Source organism: Zonotrichia albicollis, chromosome 5, assembly GCF_047830755.1.
Source record: "Zonotrichia albicollis isolate bZonAlb1 chromosome 5, bZonAlb1.hap1, whole genome shotgun sequence".
NCBI lineage: Eukaryota > Metazoa > Chordata > Aves > Passeriformes > Passerellidae > Zonotrichia > Zonotrichia albicollis.
This window is the reverse complement of record NC_133823.1, coordinates 26,257,718-26,275,708: the sequence shown is the minus strand read 5'-3', so window position 1 is coordinate 26,275,708 and position 17,991 is coordinate 26,257,718. Positions and strand designations below refer to the sequence as shown.

The window sequence follows — 17,991 nt, the reverse complement described above, 5'->3', positions numbered from 1 at the left end:
AATGACTGTTTTAACTGGGGGAGGGACATAAGAGGAAAGCAGATTTCCTGTTTTTCTCCTATGAAATTTACAAGGAGTCCAGTATAACTTTTCTTCATGGCATGAAACTTCAAAAACACCTGCTGCTGCCTCAAATTATCCTGTATTTAAGAAATTTAAGTTTACAGGGAAATTGTAATCATTAGTCTTTGCAAATCTGGAATCTTCTGAATAACTAAATCAAAGTCTATTTTTGTACTGTGTAAAAAGATAAGACTTAAAATACACTCAAGAAAAAAAGAGGATAGTATTTCTACAAGTCCTTTCAGGCACCTGTCTCTAAGTAAGTTTAACTCTGTGAATTATTAATTAGTATTTTCATCAATAGTAATGTATACAGCTTTTGTGCTATGTTTGCACTTGGCTGAGCTATATTGAAGAAAACTCCTTTAGCATCACGGAGCCACTTTGGCTGAGATCCTGAGCTGCTCAGGGCTGCAGAATTATTTGCAATTCCCATCTTGTTTGCCTATGGAATAGTAATTAATGATCAGCAGAGACAACAGCATTTGCATTTTTGTTGACAGAACTGTTTCAGTTTTCAGAGTTAATCCATCTTAGAGATGCACTAACAGCAGCATATATATTGATATTTGCATGCACCTACATTTCAAAACAATTTTCAGATGAAGCTGAAAATTGTCCCTAATACACAATTTTAATGCACATGCTGGTGTTCTGGCTTCTCTAAAACATTACTGCACATTCTAAGCATTCACTTGCACTAAAACAGTATTCTCAGCTTCATCCATGAAGCTCTGCATGACCTAAGAGTCAGCCAAGGTTGCCAGTCAACCCAGGCTCACTCGAGTAGTCCAGTGCAACAAGCAGTCATTTTCTCATCCAGAAGATCCAACTGCTGGCAAAGGTAACTACTCTCTCTGGCAGGCAGCCCTCCAGCCACTGTGCTGCACTGTGCCTAGGTTGAGAAGGGGCTCAGCACAAACCTGAGATAAACCCTACTGCACAAGGCAATGAAGGCAAAGAGAAGGAGGCAGCAACCTCATCACTAGAGCAAGAAAGTCTGTTCTTTTAATCAAATAAAGCAGGCAACATCATAGTTGAGTAAACATGCTACAGAAATACAGACTGTAGATTCCTGAGAAATACATCAGTGAGATTGCAGTTAACAACTGGGATCCATTTGGAGACTTCCTTAGAGAGCTCCCATTGTTTCCCCAGACAGACTATTTGAAAAAGCTCGCTGCTTGGCAAAACTCCAAAGATCAGAAATGCTCCTCACCACAAGTATATTTGTAAGTCCCAGGGAGAGTTATCTATGATAGCACTAATCCAGCACTGGTCAGAATAAAAATGCTTCCAAATTTACCTTTTATCTTCCAACATGATTCAGACTTCCAGAAGCTCTCTTTACCTCTATCCCATTTCCTACATATGTGAAACCATCTCACAGGTTTATCAGCATTGTATAGCGGTTGCTAAATGTCAAAACACGCACACAAAATTGAGAGGGTGCAGAAATCATACCATTGGATGGAGGGCAGAAAATTCCTAGCTAAACAAGTACCCAACTGCAATTTATGAAATCTCCCACCTAAACATTGAACCTACATCCATGCTGAGCTCCTGAACTTCCCTTCTGCTTGTCTTACCCGGAATGGTGTGTTGATTCTGCTGGTAAGTGTATCCAGGATATGAACATTCTCGTGTCGGTGCAGCAAGATAAAGCGGAGGAAAATCTTGAGGAGGGCTGGCTCCGAAACGCTGCGCAAGAAGAGATCCAGGTATGCAGTCGTAGTCATCACTTCCTCCACAGTCACCTGGAAGCAAAAGCAATGCAAATACTGCAAACACAAACACACTGCACAAACAAAATATCCACCCATCATATCCACCCTCTGCAACAGCACACCCAGCAAAGCTCTCCATCCATAACACTGCCACAAAAACACTGAGTCTTCACTCTTAAATTGGCCTCGCAAGCATTTTGAACACATTTCCTACCTGTCTTGCATCCCCAGGAAAAACGTCCTCCCTCATGACACCCCAGATCTCACACACAGTGAAAATCAAAGGACCAAATCATGCTAGGAGATCCCCAACAACTTTCTGCCCATGTCATCTCCTTTGCATCACACTTCTGTTGTCCCTCAGAAGAATTTTCAGATGTTGTGAATGCCTGCATCGACCACTTAATTAAAAATAAATGTCAGAGCAGAATCAAAGCACAGTACAGTCATGGTCATGCAGCCTTAAAGAGAAAATTCCCATAGACATCCAGAATTTTGTCATGATTTTCCTTCTTTTTATTTTGCCACAGCACAATTTCTCATTTTACTAAATTTTTAAAGGAGTATATATACAAATATATTCACACAAAGCCCAACCCAAAATCTTCACTACTGACTATTAGTAGATCAAAATAGAATTCATGGTCCATGTGACATTTGCATACCACAACCCACACTGCTCTGCTTACTGCAATCCCTTGGAGATTATCTATTCACAGAACACACTGGCAAAGCACAGAAAATTCCAAAGCCCACCTCTGCACCATGTATTGCTCTTGCAAAGTCAGCATTTTTAAAATAGTTACCCTGGATTCTAATAAGCTTAAGTGCACAAAGATAAACCCTTAAATACAAGAATGTGTCTATATGAAAGGAAGTATTAAACATCTTTTGTTTACCAAACTTAGCTGGATAAATGAAAAGACTGATTTTATTTTAAAAAATCAAAGCTGTCACTCAAGACCTAAGAGGATTTAGAAAATACTCAGAAGGGCAACATTTACGTAACATGCTGTAAATATTAAAATCCCTGTTCCATTATGCTGCATGTTAGCCATGTACACAGTAATGTCATGATGCAAACATTCTCTTTAAAGCATTTAAGATCACAAGCTGCTTCTGGGTGGTTACACAGAACATAGGAATGGAATATGCAGCCTGCAGACCTTATGGAGAGAGAAGCTCTAGGGCTATGGTCATTGAATCACTCTCAGTCTGAGGCTTTATTCTAACATTCAGCTACACCATCATTAATACAGTGGGATACTAGCTCATTCTGGCATTAGAAACAAAGCACTAGTGAAGTAGCAACAGTCAAATTTTTCATCAGGAAATAGAAGCAGCCCAGCTCCAATCAGAAACTTGTTTTTCTTGGAATAGGTTTAGGGAGTTGCTGTGTAAAAAGAAATAGCCTTCTGGCGAAAGTTAGTGTCTTTTGTCCTAAGAACTATCTTTTCTTGCCTTTTTTTTTTTTTTTTGCTTTTTTTTATTGCGGTGAGTGGTAAAAAGCAAAGCGAAAGAAATCCATCAAGTGACATCATTATGACACCATACAGTTCATGAACAAGTTTAAACTCTCTGCCAAGGAAAGGCCAGACAGAAGTAATGCATCCTTACATCTCCATGTCACTTCTTCATCCTTTCTGGGGAAAAGGAAGGATTTTCTTGGCTGTCAGTTTCACCAACGTTTGCTGACAGAATGTATATGTATCAAATACTGCAGCTGTACATGAAAGCAAGAAAAGCCAGCAGATTCACAAGGGCAATAACCTTCTTCTAAAACCCACATTCTTTGGACAACTCATCCTACAATTTCTATCAGTGAGAGACACCCACATGCTTTTCAAAGTGAGTATCATGAATGAAACAAAGAGCAGCAGCAGAAGAAAGCCAGCTGGAGAGGAGCTTAGAAAAGTTACATTCTGAGAGTAGGTTCAGTGCTCCTAGCATCTTGGGCAGTAGACAAAAAAGGAAATCACGTTTAATAGCCAACACCTTACTGATACCACTAAGCAGAGCTAGAAGAACCAACCAATGATTAATGAAGCCCAAATAGTTCATAAAGGTGTTACTTATAATCTTGTTAAATCCTAGGTTTTTTTTAATGAGGGGGTTTTTTGAAGGGTATCACATCACATTTAATTTTTATTTCTTCTTGGGAAAAACGTTGGTGAATCTGATAAACCATTTTCCAAGAAAGAGACAAGATGACTAAATCTTGTCAAGATTTAAATGGATTTGTCAGAATAATTTTCAATTTTCAGTGAAAACACACAGCCTTATCTACAACACCCCTCCAAATTTCCTCAAAAAATGAAGCTAGGGTCTATTTTGCAGGGTCACTGTGCAACACTCAAAGTAGGCACATTAAAGTTGCACAAGTAATTTTTGTGCTATCGTGTTCTGGAAGCCGTAGTGTTCTCTTAGTCTGCCTTTGTGTGCAACTTGTCCCTACAAACCAGCAAGAAGACCAACCTTCTGCTTCCTTGTAAATCAAACAAAAATACTGCTGTTGGGCACTATAATGCAAGCCAGGTATGCAGCTTAGGAAAAACATCGATTAACCCGGCAAGCAGATGTCTGTGCTTTTACAATTACCGTGTCTTATTTTGCCATCTCGCACTGTGTTTGCTTCTCCCTTTTAGCATATCTGATGGTGAGTGTAACATCTGAAGATTCAAAGCACCTAGAGAAGTATTCAAGAGAGCCAATTTTATCTCCACGAGGCTAATTTTCCTTTTACTCTGTGGAATACATTAGTCTGCTCTGATTGAGCCTCTGGAGAGCTGACTCTTTTTGCAATTAACTAGAGAAGGACGCTGGAGAAATCAGTTAGACGAGGCTAAACCCAGCCCTGGCAAAAATCCTTTTAACTCTGCACACCTTCTCTACAGACAGCATCATACATAAAACATGGAGTGTTGAAAGTGAGACTGGTTCAATTTGTGCAGTTATTATTGAAGATTTCTGTTTTCTACGATACCAAAGCCACGCTATTAAGCTTCATTCAGTCTACCTGCCGGCTGTCTCTTCTTAAACAAATGTCTCGTGAGACAGATTTGGGGGAAGAGGGAAATCATCTCTAATACATTCAAATCAGTACTCTCATAAACAACAAAAGAAGAAACCTTCCCAGAGAACTAAAGAGGTGCTACCCATGTCAAGTATGTCCACTACAGTCAAATCCTGAGGCAGTTCTACAAAAACTGTTATTGTAAACATTGATTACAGTATCATTCCCCCAAGTAAGCTTTTAGTTACTAGCCCTTGGAAATCAACATCTTTGAAAAGATGATAAATAGCAAGCCAAAACTTACAAAAATCTTGTATTTAATTTGAAAATTCTTCAACTTTGGTAATTCAAATGTCAAGAAAAATACTGTAACAAAGGGAGACTAATAAAATCAAGACATGGGTTTCTAGAAAAACCCTTTGTTAAGTAATTGAATTTCATGTTTGTTTTTTATTAAATTTTTATTAAATTTTTATTAAATTTCAAGATATGTTCTGATAATACCTTTTTCACAAAGGTATTTCAGCAATAATAAAATCCACCACTTCCTCAACAGCAAAAAAAGAAACCCACCAGTAGCAATTAGATCATTTCTGCTAATGGCAGAGACCAGGGATATCTCTGCTCTTAAAATAAAACTACAGGATTTAAAAATAAAATAACAACAACAACAAAAGAAATTCATTTCCATTGCATTAATCAGACCACTACTCTACCATTTTAATTTTGATTACCCACAAACACAACAACTAAAAGTTGCTGGATTTTTTTTTTCAATATAAATATAAAGTGTCTGTCTAAAAATACCATTTTAAAAGCCTCATCCATATGTTTTTCTACACAAAATCAGCTGTTACAGATCTCTTTTGAGACGTAAACTGCAACAAAAAGGACTAGCTGAGAGTCTTCATGGCCAGAGAGATACTTGACTGGAGATTACTGAAAAGACAAGGCCACTTTTAGCCACGTAATATCCTTCTATAATTATGTAATAATTTTCAGCAAATCTTTCCTTGCCTCCTCTGATGACTGATTAGATGGTGAGGCAGAACACTGATAAGGGATCCAGTTTTTCCAAGTCACTCTGCCAAGTAATAGCAAAGAGCTAGAAATTACTGTGCAAGCTCAGTTTAATATATTACACTCACTGTGTTAGTCCAATCACATGGATTCTTTACTACTGGCCATTTTCCCTTGGGAATCACACATATATTTTCTAATTTACAGCTTCGTGCCCACTTACATGAATATGCCTACATGATTCCTCCTTTCCACCACATATCCCTTCTTACAAGGACTTCATATTGCCCGTGAAAAGACCACAACTGTTCTTATTTGAACTTATCCTCTAGATCCATCCACAAGCAGCTTCAAACTGGGTAAGCTCACCTCACTGATAAAAAAAATCCAACCACTTCCAGTGTCTTCTATTAATTTTCAACTTCTTGCCTACTACTTACACAGGCAGAAGGGTTCATGCTGCACAATGAATTGGTTCAGGAAATCAATTCTGATTAAAAATATTCAGAAATAAAGGTGAGTTTTAACCTCAATTGTTTCAAGTATGAACAGCTGTCCTGGCAAACGAGAGGGACAAGCAGGGTCAGGGACAGAGGATATTTGCCCTCTGGGGGAACCAGAACCCCCAAACTGTTTCAGCTTCTTTTAGCTTACGTTTATAAAATGCTTCCGTTCATACCAGTTTAAAATTCAATTGAACTGCATGGCTAAAGCAGACAGTGAGAGGCATATTTACATATATCCACACCATAGCTGGAAAAATTAAGTTTTGTAGCTATTAATGGGCTTCTGCAAAGCACAAGGCTATTCAAAGTTTTCCAGTGACACTTGGTTTACATGTTTTTACAGCAGCTGTCCAAACGCTTTTCAGTAAGGTGAAGGATGGTATTATTCCTAAATGGGAAGTGACAGTCTTGTAGGACATTTATAAAGATGCTCCTTCTAATCTGTAGAGTATAATTTACAGGTCATTTCCCCCTAGCTGAGCTGTGTAATCATCAAGCATTATTGAATTATCACAGTAGCACACCATGTCAGAGGCTTTTTTTTAGATGGGTTAGTGTGCACTAGACTTGAGGTCCATTTGACAGAGCTTATTTGACAGGACTGTGCCAGCACCTCTGCAGAGCAGTTCTGTTCACTTGGCCAACAGCAATGTTTTATGTCAAAAAGCTGGTACAATTTTTCATTATTCAGACTAAACCAAGCATATTCAGATTAAAACAAGCCTTCCAAGTATAAAAATAATTAGATCATAGATAGCAATTAAATGCCATGTAGTAGAGGAGTAAATGCTGACATTAAAATTTTGCTTTTATCATATAATTTGTCAAATTTTAGTGCTTTCTTCAATAAATTGAAGTACCACAAATTACATAAACATTCAAGATAGTCTGAATAGCTGCCTGTGTCAACCAAATTCTTTGAACACCAAACTAAAATGAAATCACATGTGTTTACAGTGAAAGGATGTATACAACCAATCTGAATTGTACCAAAGGAAACAAAATATTTATAAATACCAAAGTGTGGCTCCTAATTATCTAGCACATGGTTTTGACTGCAAAATATATACATATTCAAGATCTTCTAAAAAGGATTTCACTTATTTTTCTACAGAAGTGCTGCAACTACCTAAAAGAATAAGGTAAATAAACACAGTCTACTAACAACTACATAGACACCAAAACAAGGCAATACAGCCTCTAACAGAACCAGTAAAAATCACTTCAACAGGGTTATTCTGGATTCACTCTGGGATTTCGATGAGGTTTCAACTGAGGGGAAAATTAGTCCTCTCCGATCACTTAGACCCTGGAATTATCTGGCCCCAAAAGACCTTATATTTTATTGATAGAACTCAATGTCAGCTTTGAAAGTGCAGCAGGAAATAGCCAGTGAAGTGTCACAGAATCCAATGGTATGGCTCTGTACCACTCTCTGAACAGAACCATACCTTCTCCCGAGTATTTTTTTCCCTATGTATCAAAATATAAGGAAGAACACAAAGAGCTGTATAATTTCAAGTTGTAACTGACATGCCATCAGAAGTAACCAGTCTTAACTTAAGAACAATTTCTGTAAGATAGTCTTAGTTTTTTCTAGATCCTGGACACTTAGACCAGAAAGAATAAGAGATGGTTTGGGCAAAAAATTAAATAATGGAAAAAACCCACCAAATTAACATTTTCTTTAGCTCTGTATTTTTATAGACAAACCATTTATTCCTCTGTTTTCAAATGAATTTCTGACCTTGCAGAAAGACATGCCTTTGCCCCTGCTTCGCTAACAGTTTCATTGAACCACTTTTTTGATGTCTCAAGCAACTCCTGTGTCAGAAGTAAGGGAGGTAACACTTCTGTAAAAAGTACAATAACATCCAGATAACCAAAGGACAAGGCAGGGCTCTCCAGCACAGGCAGCTAATGCACATGCCCAGCTACATAATACAAATCTGGGCTCTGACTAGCCATTCAGCAATATGCAGCTTTGGAGATAGGAACACGCTTGTCAATCGCTCGTTACACACGTAGGTGGGATAACCCACACAAAGTGACAAGACTAGGACAGACAAGGTATAAATTAGGCTACAGGAACATGCTATATTTAGGATACTTATCTTTGAGAAATGAAGTTAGGGAGTCATAAGCTTGAGAATGTTTGGGTTATTTAAGCACATCACAGTTAATCTGCTACAAAAATAACCTGCACAGAGCTCACTGTGAAAAACAGGTTATTTCAAGCTAGCTAGCTTGCCCGATCAATTTGAAACTTCCTGAACTAGAGAACTCTTTTTTTTCAACTCCATACTAGCTTCCCAAGATAAAACCAGAAAAATCACACCAGGAAAAATATATTGGTCTTCCCATCCCCAGACTTTTTCATAGAAACATCTCCATCCTCAACAGTCACATACTGTTTCATTCACACAGTGAACTGTGTACATAGTAAGTATTTATAGGGAGACAATATGCAAAAAATTTTAAAAGGCATAGCTTACTACATGGTACCACAAATGTCACAAACATTTCAAGATCACACATAAGCATATCTTAAAGTTTTGAACCACATAGTGAAACTTTAAACAATTTTGAATGAAATTTTACTTACTGAAATTTTAATACTACTTTTACCAAAAGTCATGTTTGATAGTCAGATGTTTTAAGTTGGGAGAAGTGAAGGAAATCAAGGAAGGGAGGTAAGAGGCCTGGATGAATTAAGAGCTCCTAAAACGTCTGAAACATGAAGAGACAGAAGCATGGAAAGGTGACCCAAGAGGATTATGGAAAAAGTGCCTGAATATGCAGAGAAAGGACGAGGAAAGCCAAAGCCCAGTTGAAGCTGAAGAGCTTCAACAGCAAAAGAAAGACCATGAAAATGCATGCTCACTGCTGAATGGGGATCTGATGACAAAATACATTAACGACATCACAGTACTTAATCACAGACTAACTAGGGTTGGAAGGAACCTCTGGAGATACCTAGTCCAATCCCCTTCTTGACTGGAACTGTCTTTGCATAAACAATTGATGCTAATCTGTGTCTTGCTGCAGAGCCATTTTTTCCCTCAGAACATACTTCTTGTAGAAAAATCAGAATATAGTACAGAAAGACCAGGTTTGCAGTAGTCTGCCTGCCCAAGCCATTCTAAAGCAGAGCCAGAAATTCATCTCCCTTCCAATTTTTACATTAAGATTGGACCATGAGTGCCAGATTAGATGTGAGATGTTAAGACCAGTGTGCTACACGAGGTCTAGACAGACTGACAGCCTGACTGACTTCCTTCCGTCGTATCACCAAGAATTATCAGAAGTAGCTGTTCCACACCAGTTAAATTCTAGAAATAAGACTTATAGAAACACCTTAGGAAGATATGCCAGTAATTATCATCATCTCTTCCTACCACCCTTTAACCTTGCATTGATCTGTCTTCCTCATCAGGTATTTGTACCATGCTCCATTACACACTGTATTTGAACTCAAGTCAGAATGAATCAGAACAACCCAAACTGAATGACTGAATTAAAACTAAAACCTTCAGCCACAAGTAGACTTTATGATACCAAACGAACTTCAGTCTGTTCAAAAGAAAAAAAATCAAGATACATTTAGTATTGTGCTAAATGAAAGAACTTCTGTTTTAAAAACTGTCATGAAACATCTGGACTCTCATCTTAGTCCTTTCCAGTTTTTTATTAACCTCAAGGTTAATTACAACATTAAGTCCTCAAAAGGGAGATACAGTTTTCAAAGTCCACTGTTCCCCTCAGTATTAATGTTTTCAAATGGCAAATAGAAATAATTTTAATGTATGAAAGAGCTGTTGCAGCATAATTATCATAGTGCATAGACATATGCTCCAAAAGTAAGAAGGCAAAATATTTATTTCCTGTTATTAATGTGGAGCACAGGACAGAAAGACTGAAGAGGTCAAATGTGCCTCAACTCACTTAATTCCTTTTGCTACAAAGTTTTGGTCTCACCGATGTGAGAGCCTTGTATCAGATCCACTAGATGGTGCAATCCATCTTCTCCATTAAAATCATTTGAAGTTTATGCAGAAGAAGTTAATTTTTAACTAGGAAGAAGTCAATTTTAATGCTAATCGAGGAAAGGTTTATTACTGGAAGAACAAGGCACCGGCCAGAATATCAGGATTCCAAGAAAGATCTGGGCTATGAAAGTCACCTATGTTAGCAGCCAACATCCCCACTTTCAAGAGAAATATGATTTCACCGACTTTCAGAGTATATAAACAAAATTTTCATCAAAGGAAAAAAGGAATCACAACAGCCATCTCTAAATTATTTAACATCAACAGGGAAGTAATCAACCCAATAAGAGGTCAGGAGATTTACTGACTGATAAGAATGGCTTTCAGAGGTATGGTTGTATTCAAAACAATCTAAGGTTAATCTCAAATACTTCAGAGATAAAGTAGTACTCATTAAGACTAGAATCCATTCTGATATGTCCCTCATTATCCATAACCTTGACCTGAAACTGGTTAGGCTTTTCACTTCTAATTCCCAGTCTTGGTAAGGGATTAAGTCCAGATACAGGAATAGAAAAAATTACTGTCAGGTAAGCAGGTGAACTACCTCAGGACAGACTAAAGCCTTGATCTGGTTCACAGCCAAATTTTACTTCAACCCTCACCCAATTCCCAAGTGTTTGAGGTCTGCCAAATCACTGGGAAAGACTGCATTGCTTATGACTTTCTTGGTGACTATTTACCATGAAGAATTGTGTGTGCTACTGAAACAAGTTGTGAACAAGAAGCAGCGTACAGTGTTTCACTGTCCTCCAGAAAATGGAACAGCTGCAATGCTTTGTGTTTGGTAAGCTTTGTGAGAATAAGGAGACCTTACAAAAGTGATTTTTTTGTTTGCTTCTGAAAGTTTTTTGTGGATTTTTACTCTCAGCTGCTCCTACATTTTCTCCTCAAAAGGAGTGTTCTTTTTCAGGGCAATGAAGACTTAATTCATAAAATCCCAGAACCATATGATGACCTGGGTTGGAAGGGATCTTAAAGATCATAGAGTTCCAACTCCCTTCCAACAGCAGGGACACTTTCCACTACACCAGGTTACTCAATGTCCCATCCAACCTGACCTTGAACATTTTCAGGGATGGGGAACTGACATAATTGACACAGTCTGCAACACCTGGAAATGTAGCTTTTTGCAGCCTAACCAAAAAAAGTAAATACATAATTCACTAACACTGGTGACATATTTTGCAAAGGATAAACCCGAAAAGTCAAAGAAAAAATGAATTATTTTTCTTCCAAGTAACATAAATTGCACGCCAATGCATTAGAAAACTGATACCAAACTCTACTTGGGAAAATAACTCTACTCCATATGATAAGGAACTACAAAACTACAGCAACCTTGCTAAGACTAGCATAATATTTCTTGAGTAACATTTTCCTTGTGAGCATCTTCCCTTAGAAAAATATTCATTTAGGGAAAAAAATGCTCATGGAAACATGTCTGCCGTGATGAAATGTCTAATATGTCACTGCTTTTTTGATCATATGTAAGTCTAGAACAACACAAACATTTTGGTTCTTCATTACACTTAAGAATTTTAGAGATTTCCAGAAATACTAATATGTTGCTTAAGAAAGTATATGGAATGAAAAGATGAAAGTTAGTCTAGAAACATAATGAATTGCATAGAAGTGACAATACAGTTTATATTATTATTATGATATTATCTGATATTATAATCTGTTATTGTTGTTGTTGATGTTAATATTAATATTATTATTAATATTACTATTAATATTATTATTATTACACCTGATGGTATCTTTACATGGAGATCTTCCATACTACTTGTTGCCATTATTCTTTTGTGCCATGCTTGCAGACATCACTGACCTTATGGAGTGCAGGAGCCATCACTGGCACCAAAAATCCATTGTAAATGTAATTCACAAGCTGGTTACGTATCAAGGGATGTGCCACCTAAGAGGGTGGGGGAGAGAAAGACACAGAACAGCTCCAGTGAGATTTAAAAGACAGGACACAAGATGCTATTATTCACTACCAAAACCCTTTCCTATTTAACAAGACATTCGTTTGTCCTTCTCACCAGCATTTGATATGATTCTGGTTCTTAACAACTGTTCCTTCTACAAAGAAATACACACACCACCTTTAATTACAGTAAGTCTGCCAAACTCAGAGGCATGGCTTTTCAATCTTCCTGCATGCTGACAAAGATGAATGGATGGACAGAGAAGTGTATACAGTCATGCATCAAAGCAAGATCTGAAATTCTAAATTCAGCTCCTGCAACCTTGCTGGGGTCACTTGAAGGTGGATTTGCCATTATTAACTTGTCCTTCTACAATAAAGAAAAGCAGAACAGCTGCTTTCGTGTAGTTCAAGAGTGGGTAAATCAAAGCGCTCTCCAGCTATGGGGTAAGAATACACTGTTCACATGCCCTTCTCCCAGCCACTGTAAAACAAACAGAAATTACAACAAAACCTGTGTAGTTCATTCAATGGGATGCTTAAGAGCTTTAAAACAAACAAACAAACTCCCCCAAAGTATTATTAGAGGCCAAAAATTTACTTTTATAATTAAACATTCCTTTCGTCTTTGCAATGAAAACACATCAATTTATGTATATAAAAGCAAAATGAAATTCCATTCAAAAGCTTTCAAAACCAATATATTATGTTTGAAGTTCACAGAGAATGGAGTGTCACAGCCTACACATGGCTTCCAGTAGATTCTCCAACCTGCAATTCTTACCAGACTTCCTTTATCTTGTAACTCTAAATTTGGTAAGAGGAAGAAAAAGAGTGTCCCCTCCTATGCTGTGGTCCAGGGAAAAAGCAGTAAATGGCAAGAGGTCTTGGCTACCCTATTCCTTTTTAATTTCTGGCCAAAGTTTTTGGGTGAACACAGACCATTCCATGTGCAAAGCAAAAATTCCTACTGTAATTGAGCTTTCAAGTCAGCTGAAGACTATGCAGACACAATCAAGCAGCAGTCAGAAACTGCTCTTTCTGCATGTCAGCTGATATCCTTAACCATTTTTAATTTATTTGAACGGTGGTTTTTTTTACATAATTCATTCTTTAACTTTCCTGTAGAGCCCTTTATGTAATTTTTTAGACAAAGGTATCAATTATGATCTCCTGCAAACGTAGATCAGTAGAATAACTCTGGTTAGACACCAAAATTAATATTGTCTCCTCTTCATGTTTAAACATGCATGCTAAAAATCTTGTATAGTGCATTTGAACAATGACAGCTACTATTATTTTTGCTTATTCAAGGCTTTAATAGTCAATCAGTTCCTTTACAGTACTTTGCACGCTTTGCACCGAAACATATCTTTTATTTAACAGTAAATGTGACTAAATTTTCAATCCTATCCAGCACATTTCTTCAAATAACACAAATCCACAGTTTCTGTAGAATTAAGATCCTGTTTTAATGAAATACTGGATTTGGGTTCTATCAAGAATTCAAGCCTTATAAACAATATATAAAAACAAGAATTTCATTTTACATTTAAATCAGAAAAAAATAGTAAGAGAGCAAAGCACTGAAAAGAAGAACAGAATAGATTCAAAATAGGCCAATATAAAATGAATTTGTACTTCTAGGAGGAGACCTAAATAATTCTGCTTGGAGGGCTTGCTTTATGTTGTAGTCACCAACAGGCAAAACATACTATTTTCACTATTTTCTTCTGTACGCTGTTATGAGAGTTTAAACAAATACAGATAGAAACCCTATTTTTTCCCACATGTAAAGGCATTCCATTTACTTCTAGGATCAAAAGTGGCATTAAAATGCAATAAACATGTTTTTTTCTTTTAACAGAAAATGCTCCCAATATCAAGCTTTCATTTGAAACATTTGGCACCTGAAAACCTCAAATATATTAGTTCATCCTTATAACCAGGACAGACAGCACAAGGCATTCATTATATACACAGCCTATTTTAGTCTAACTTTAATAGTTCATGCCATTAACAAAAATAAATAAACTCTATGACTTTCAAGCATCTGCAGGAGCTGTATCTTACTACTACTTCTAAAGAATAGGTTAACTCTATTCAGTTACCTGTATCACAGCATTGCAAAATTCAAGGGAATTCATGAATTGTACAAGGGCTGGTGACAAAAGCCAGTCATCTTTCATCAGACAGTGCCATTCTTCTCCTTTTTCTTCCAGCTTTGTAGGCAAAGATGAATAGAGGCCACTTAGTCCTGTTGCTAGTACCTGTATATCAGAAACAGGAGAGGAAATAAGTTAACTTTCCATCTGCTTCAATAGCAGTACCACAAATGGTTTCTCCTATTAGTTTTAGTAACATAAGAAAGTGTTAAGATTAATTTAAATTCCTTTCAGAAAAGTCCTGTAGCAGAAAGACATAAATATTTTAAAGAGCCTTCCATGTGATATGCTTCTTTCACGATCTGGCATTTAGGAGAAAGTGATGGAGAAAATCAGGTTATCTTGTCTTTTTTTATTAATCCAAAGTTATAATTTCTTTTTAAATTTTTCTAAACTTATTTTGTGCTTTCCTTTTGTCCCTTTTAGAAAAAGCCATCAGTGCCATTATCTACAGCTTGTCTTTTGTTGTGATTCAAATGTCACTGCTCAAACATGTACGAAGTCATGTCACTCAGGAATATGAAACATCAGAAATGGAGGGGGAAAGTGCCCCATCAACAAAAATGAAGTTCATCCCCACTCAGACCACAGATACATAGAGACTTTGATTGCCAGGCACTTAAGAGTCAGCTGAATCTATTTTTAAAGAAGTAAGTTTAACTGTTCATAATTTCCCTTTTTCCTTATTTATTTGAAGGAGGGAAGCTGAAAAATAAAAGAGTCTGAAATCAGTTATTATTTTAACAGTGTTTTCAGTAATATTAAGCCTTACAGGTGATTTATGTAGAATGTATCACCGAAGAACAAGAGAGCATTTTTAATTACAATTTAGAAAGCATATTTCCAAAAAGGTTTTTAAATTTTGCTGAACGTATCCATTTGTATTATACATATACATATTTGTATATGTATTTTCAAATGCAGTCTTTAATTATTAAAAGTTATTTGAAGCCAGAAACTTTCTAAATATTACTTAGGACTCTTATCCCTCTGAGATGACTTCACAGAACTTCATGATAATGTTTTAAGATGATTTTCATTTTAATGGGAACATTATAACTCAGCCCGATGGAAATCTTTTTCATTTTCATTCAACAGACTCTTCTAAGAATACTTCCTCTTAAAAATGGCTATTTGGCATCTACAGGGTTAGACTGTCAAAGCTCAGATGAAACACAGATCTTATCTACTAAAACACTGGAAAGCAAACAGTTGACAATGTCCAGACCAAAGACCAAGGGTTCACAGACAGTGATCAGGTTTTGGTCACACAAAAGCAACTGTAACTGTTAATCCACACAGTCAGACAAAGAATGTCTTTCTGAATACTTTTTAATCCTTATGCACATAATTTTGAAGATGGATTTATTCTGGCATAGGTAAGTAAGCCAAATATTTAGGGGAGGGAAGAATACTGTGGAAATTGACTACTTTAGTATGACATATACACAGTCTCATATACACAGCTTGATAAAGGACAAAACTGAACATGGGTTAAACAACTGAGAAGCTAAAGCTATTGAGCAAAGTTTTATTTGTACAATCCCACTCTTCTACAACCAGAACCTCTTTGGTTTTTTTTCTTTTTTCTTCACAGGAGAAGAGCTCAGAAAAAAGTTCATACAGAACTACCTATACATAACCCACACAAACACTCTCACAAACCCAGGCTTCCAACCATGAGAGAATTTGACATGTGTTTGTTTTGTGAACTTTTAATTAATGCACACTTGATTTTCCATTGTCTGCTTGAAGTTTAATTGCTATTCATAAACACAAACACACCTTCTCAGTATGCAACCTGCTTCTCAGAGCTGTGCCCCATCCACGTTTCTCCTTCATGTGGGTATTAGCCCTTAAGCACAAGAAGCTGACCTTGAACAAAACATACTACTCTCCACTGAAAGGAGCCGTGAACTCACAATCAAAGTCCTGCATTCCTTAGTCTGTCACACTTACTGAAGTACAAAGTGACAGATGCAGCTGCTAAAATTTGTAAAGTTTAGGAAGCTCTTATTTTTGCTACGAAGTATAACACAAGTGGCTCTGTGGAATTATGGTTCTTAAGCACTGAGACAGAGTAGCCACAGGAAGCAATTTCATCTCTTCAGATAAAAAATAATTTTAAAATGTTCATGAAGTGTATGGTATAAATAGGGTTATCGTTTGAAATTACCAAGAGAACAGTTTTAATCAGTAATGAAACATTAATGAAAAAAATAATCTGAAAGGGAAGGAAATTAATGCATTCACATCCTGAAAAAGCAAGATTGGCTTTATTTTTTGTTTTACGCAAGCAGTGTCCTTTTAAACATCTTATATCATTTGTCATGTCAGCCCTACATCCTCATCTACTTTTACAAGCATCCTCAGCATTTTCTTTCTCACCATTGAGTCATGAGTCCCTCTACAAACCAGTTTCTTTGATTTATTTACTTTCTCTTGACTCACAGAAGACTGACTACATGATTTGTGATCCCAGGCATATTATGCTATTATAATGTCTTGTTAATGCATAAACAATTGCTATCTAGACAATTATTTCCTTTTAATAATTCCCTCTCTTCCCACATCCATAGTCTTTCTCTCTCTTTGCAGCCACAACTTTTCAAGGACGCTGCAGAGCCATCCCTCCTCCTGCTATAACAATGGCTTTCCTAAGCTGCAAGGTATTTACAGAATTTGTGAGGGACTTTGTAATGTGACCCTGCTCAAAATTCTTGAGAAACATTTTTTTAATTATTTTAATGCTGAACAGATAGTATCTTCAATCAATCATCTCCAGAAAACTTTCACGTCAAAATATGATAAAAGCTATTTGGTGTAAAATCAGAAAATTTTACCAAATAGTTTGCCCAGACATTCTGTGTTAAAAACATTTGTTAGTGATGGAACCCACTGCAGCCTGTCTGTCCTTCCTTCCTTCCTTCCGCCACTTCCTTCCTTCCTTCCTTCCGCCACTTCCTTCCGCCACTTCCTTCCGCCACTTCCTACCTTCCTTCCTTCTGACAGCCCAGTTTTGAAAAAGCTGTTAACCAAATTTATGTCAAAAACCAGGCAGGTTCCCATTGGCACAGATCTAACACTGATCTGGGTACAGGAGGCAGCAGAGATTTATGGCCAGATCCCACCCCATGGCGATACCTGTATTATGCAATAAGGCATGGCATGCTACAGAAAACACTACAGGCCAGAAACAAAGATAACATCAACACAGTGCCACCCAAAATGTCTCTGATATCAACACAGGACTGCATTAACTGTTTTGCAGAGTACCTGAGGCAATATTTGCACTGAATTCAGTGATATACATCAATGTCATGACACCTACGAAATCCTCCATCAGAACAAAATCTGTTTTTCAGATCATCACAACTCAAAATCAAAAAATATATTGTGCTGGTAAGCTAAATATATGGCATTACATTAAAGTCTTATTATAGACCTTAGGCCAACCTCATTACTGTTCAGAGAAGTCTGATTTTAGCACATTTTGACAAAAAGCCTTCCTA

At 36.9% G+C, this 17,991-nt stretch overlaps 1 protein-coding gene across 13 annotated transcripts in view; it reads right to left on the bottom strand.

The window, feature by feature from the left end:
* The window catches only part of FHIP1A (FHF complex subunit HOOK interacting protein 1A), a 92,926-nt gene that overhangs the window by 26,556 nt on the left and 48,379 nt on the right, over positions 1 to 17,991 (bottom strand). For all 13 annotated transcript variants that reach the window (XM_074541129.1, XM_074541136.1, XM_074541130.1 and 10 more), the window contains 3 exons: positions 14,426 to 14,584; positions 12,216 to 12,302; positions 1,653 to 1,820 (listed from right to left, as the gene is read on the bottom strand). In XM_074541129.1, coding sequence (XP_074397230.1) covers positions 1,653 to 1,820; positions 12,216 to 12,302; positions 14,426 to 14,584 — 414 coding nt within the window. The remainder of the gene's footprint in view (positions 1 to 1,652; positions 1,821 to 12,215; positions 12,303 to 14,425; positions 14,585 to 17,991) is intronic.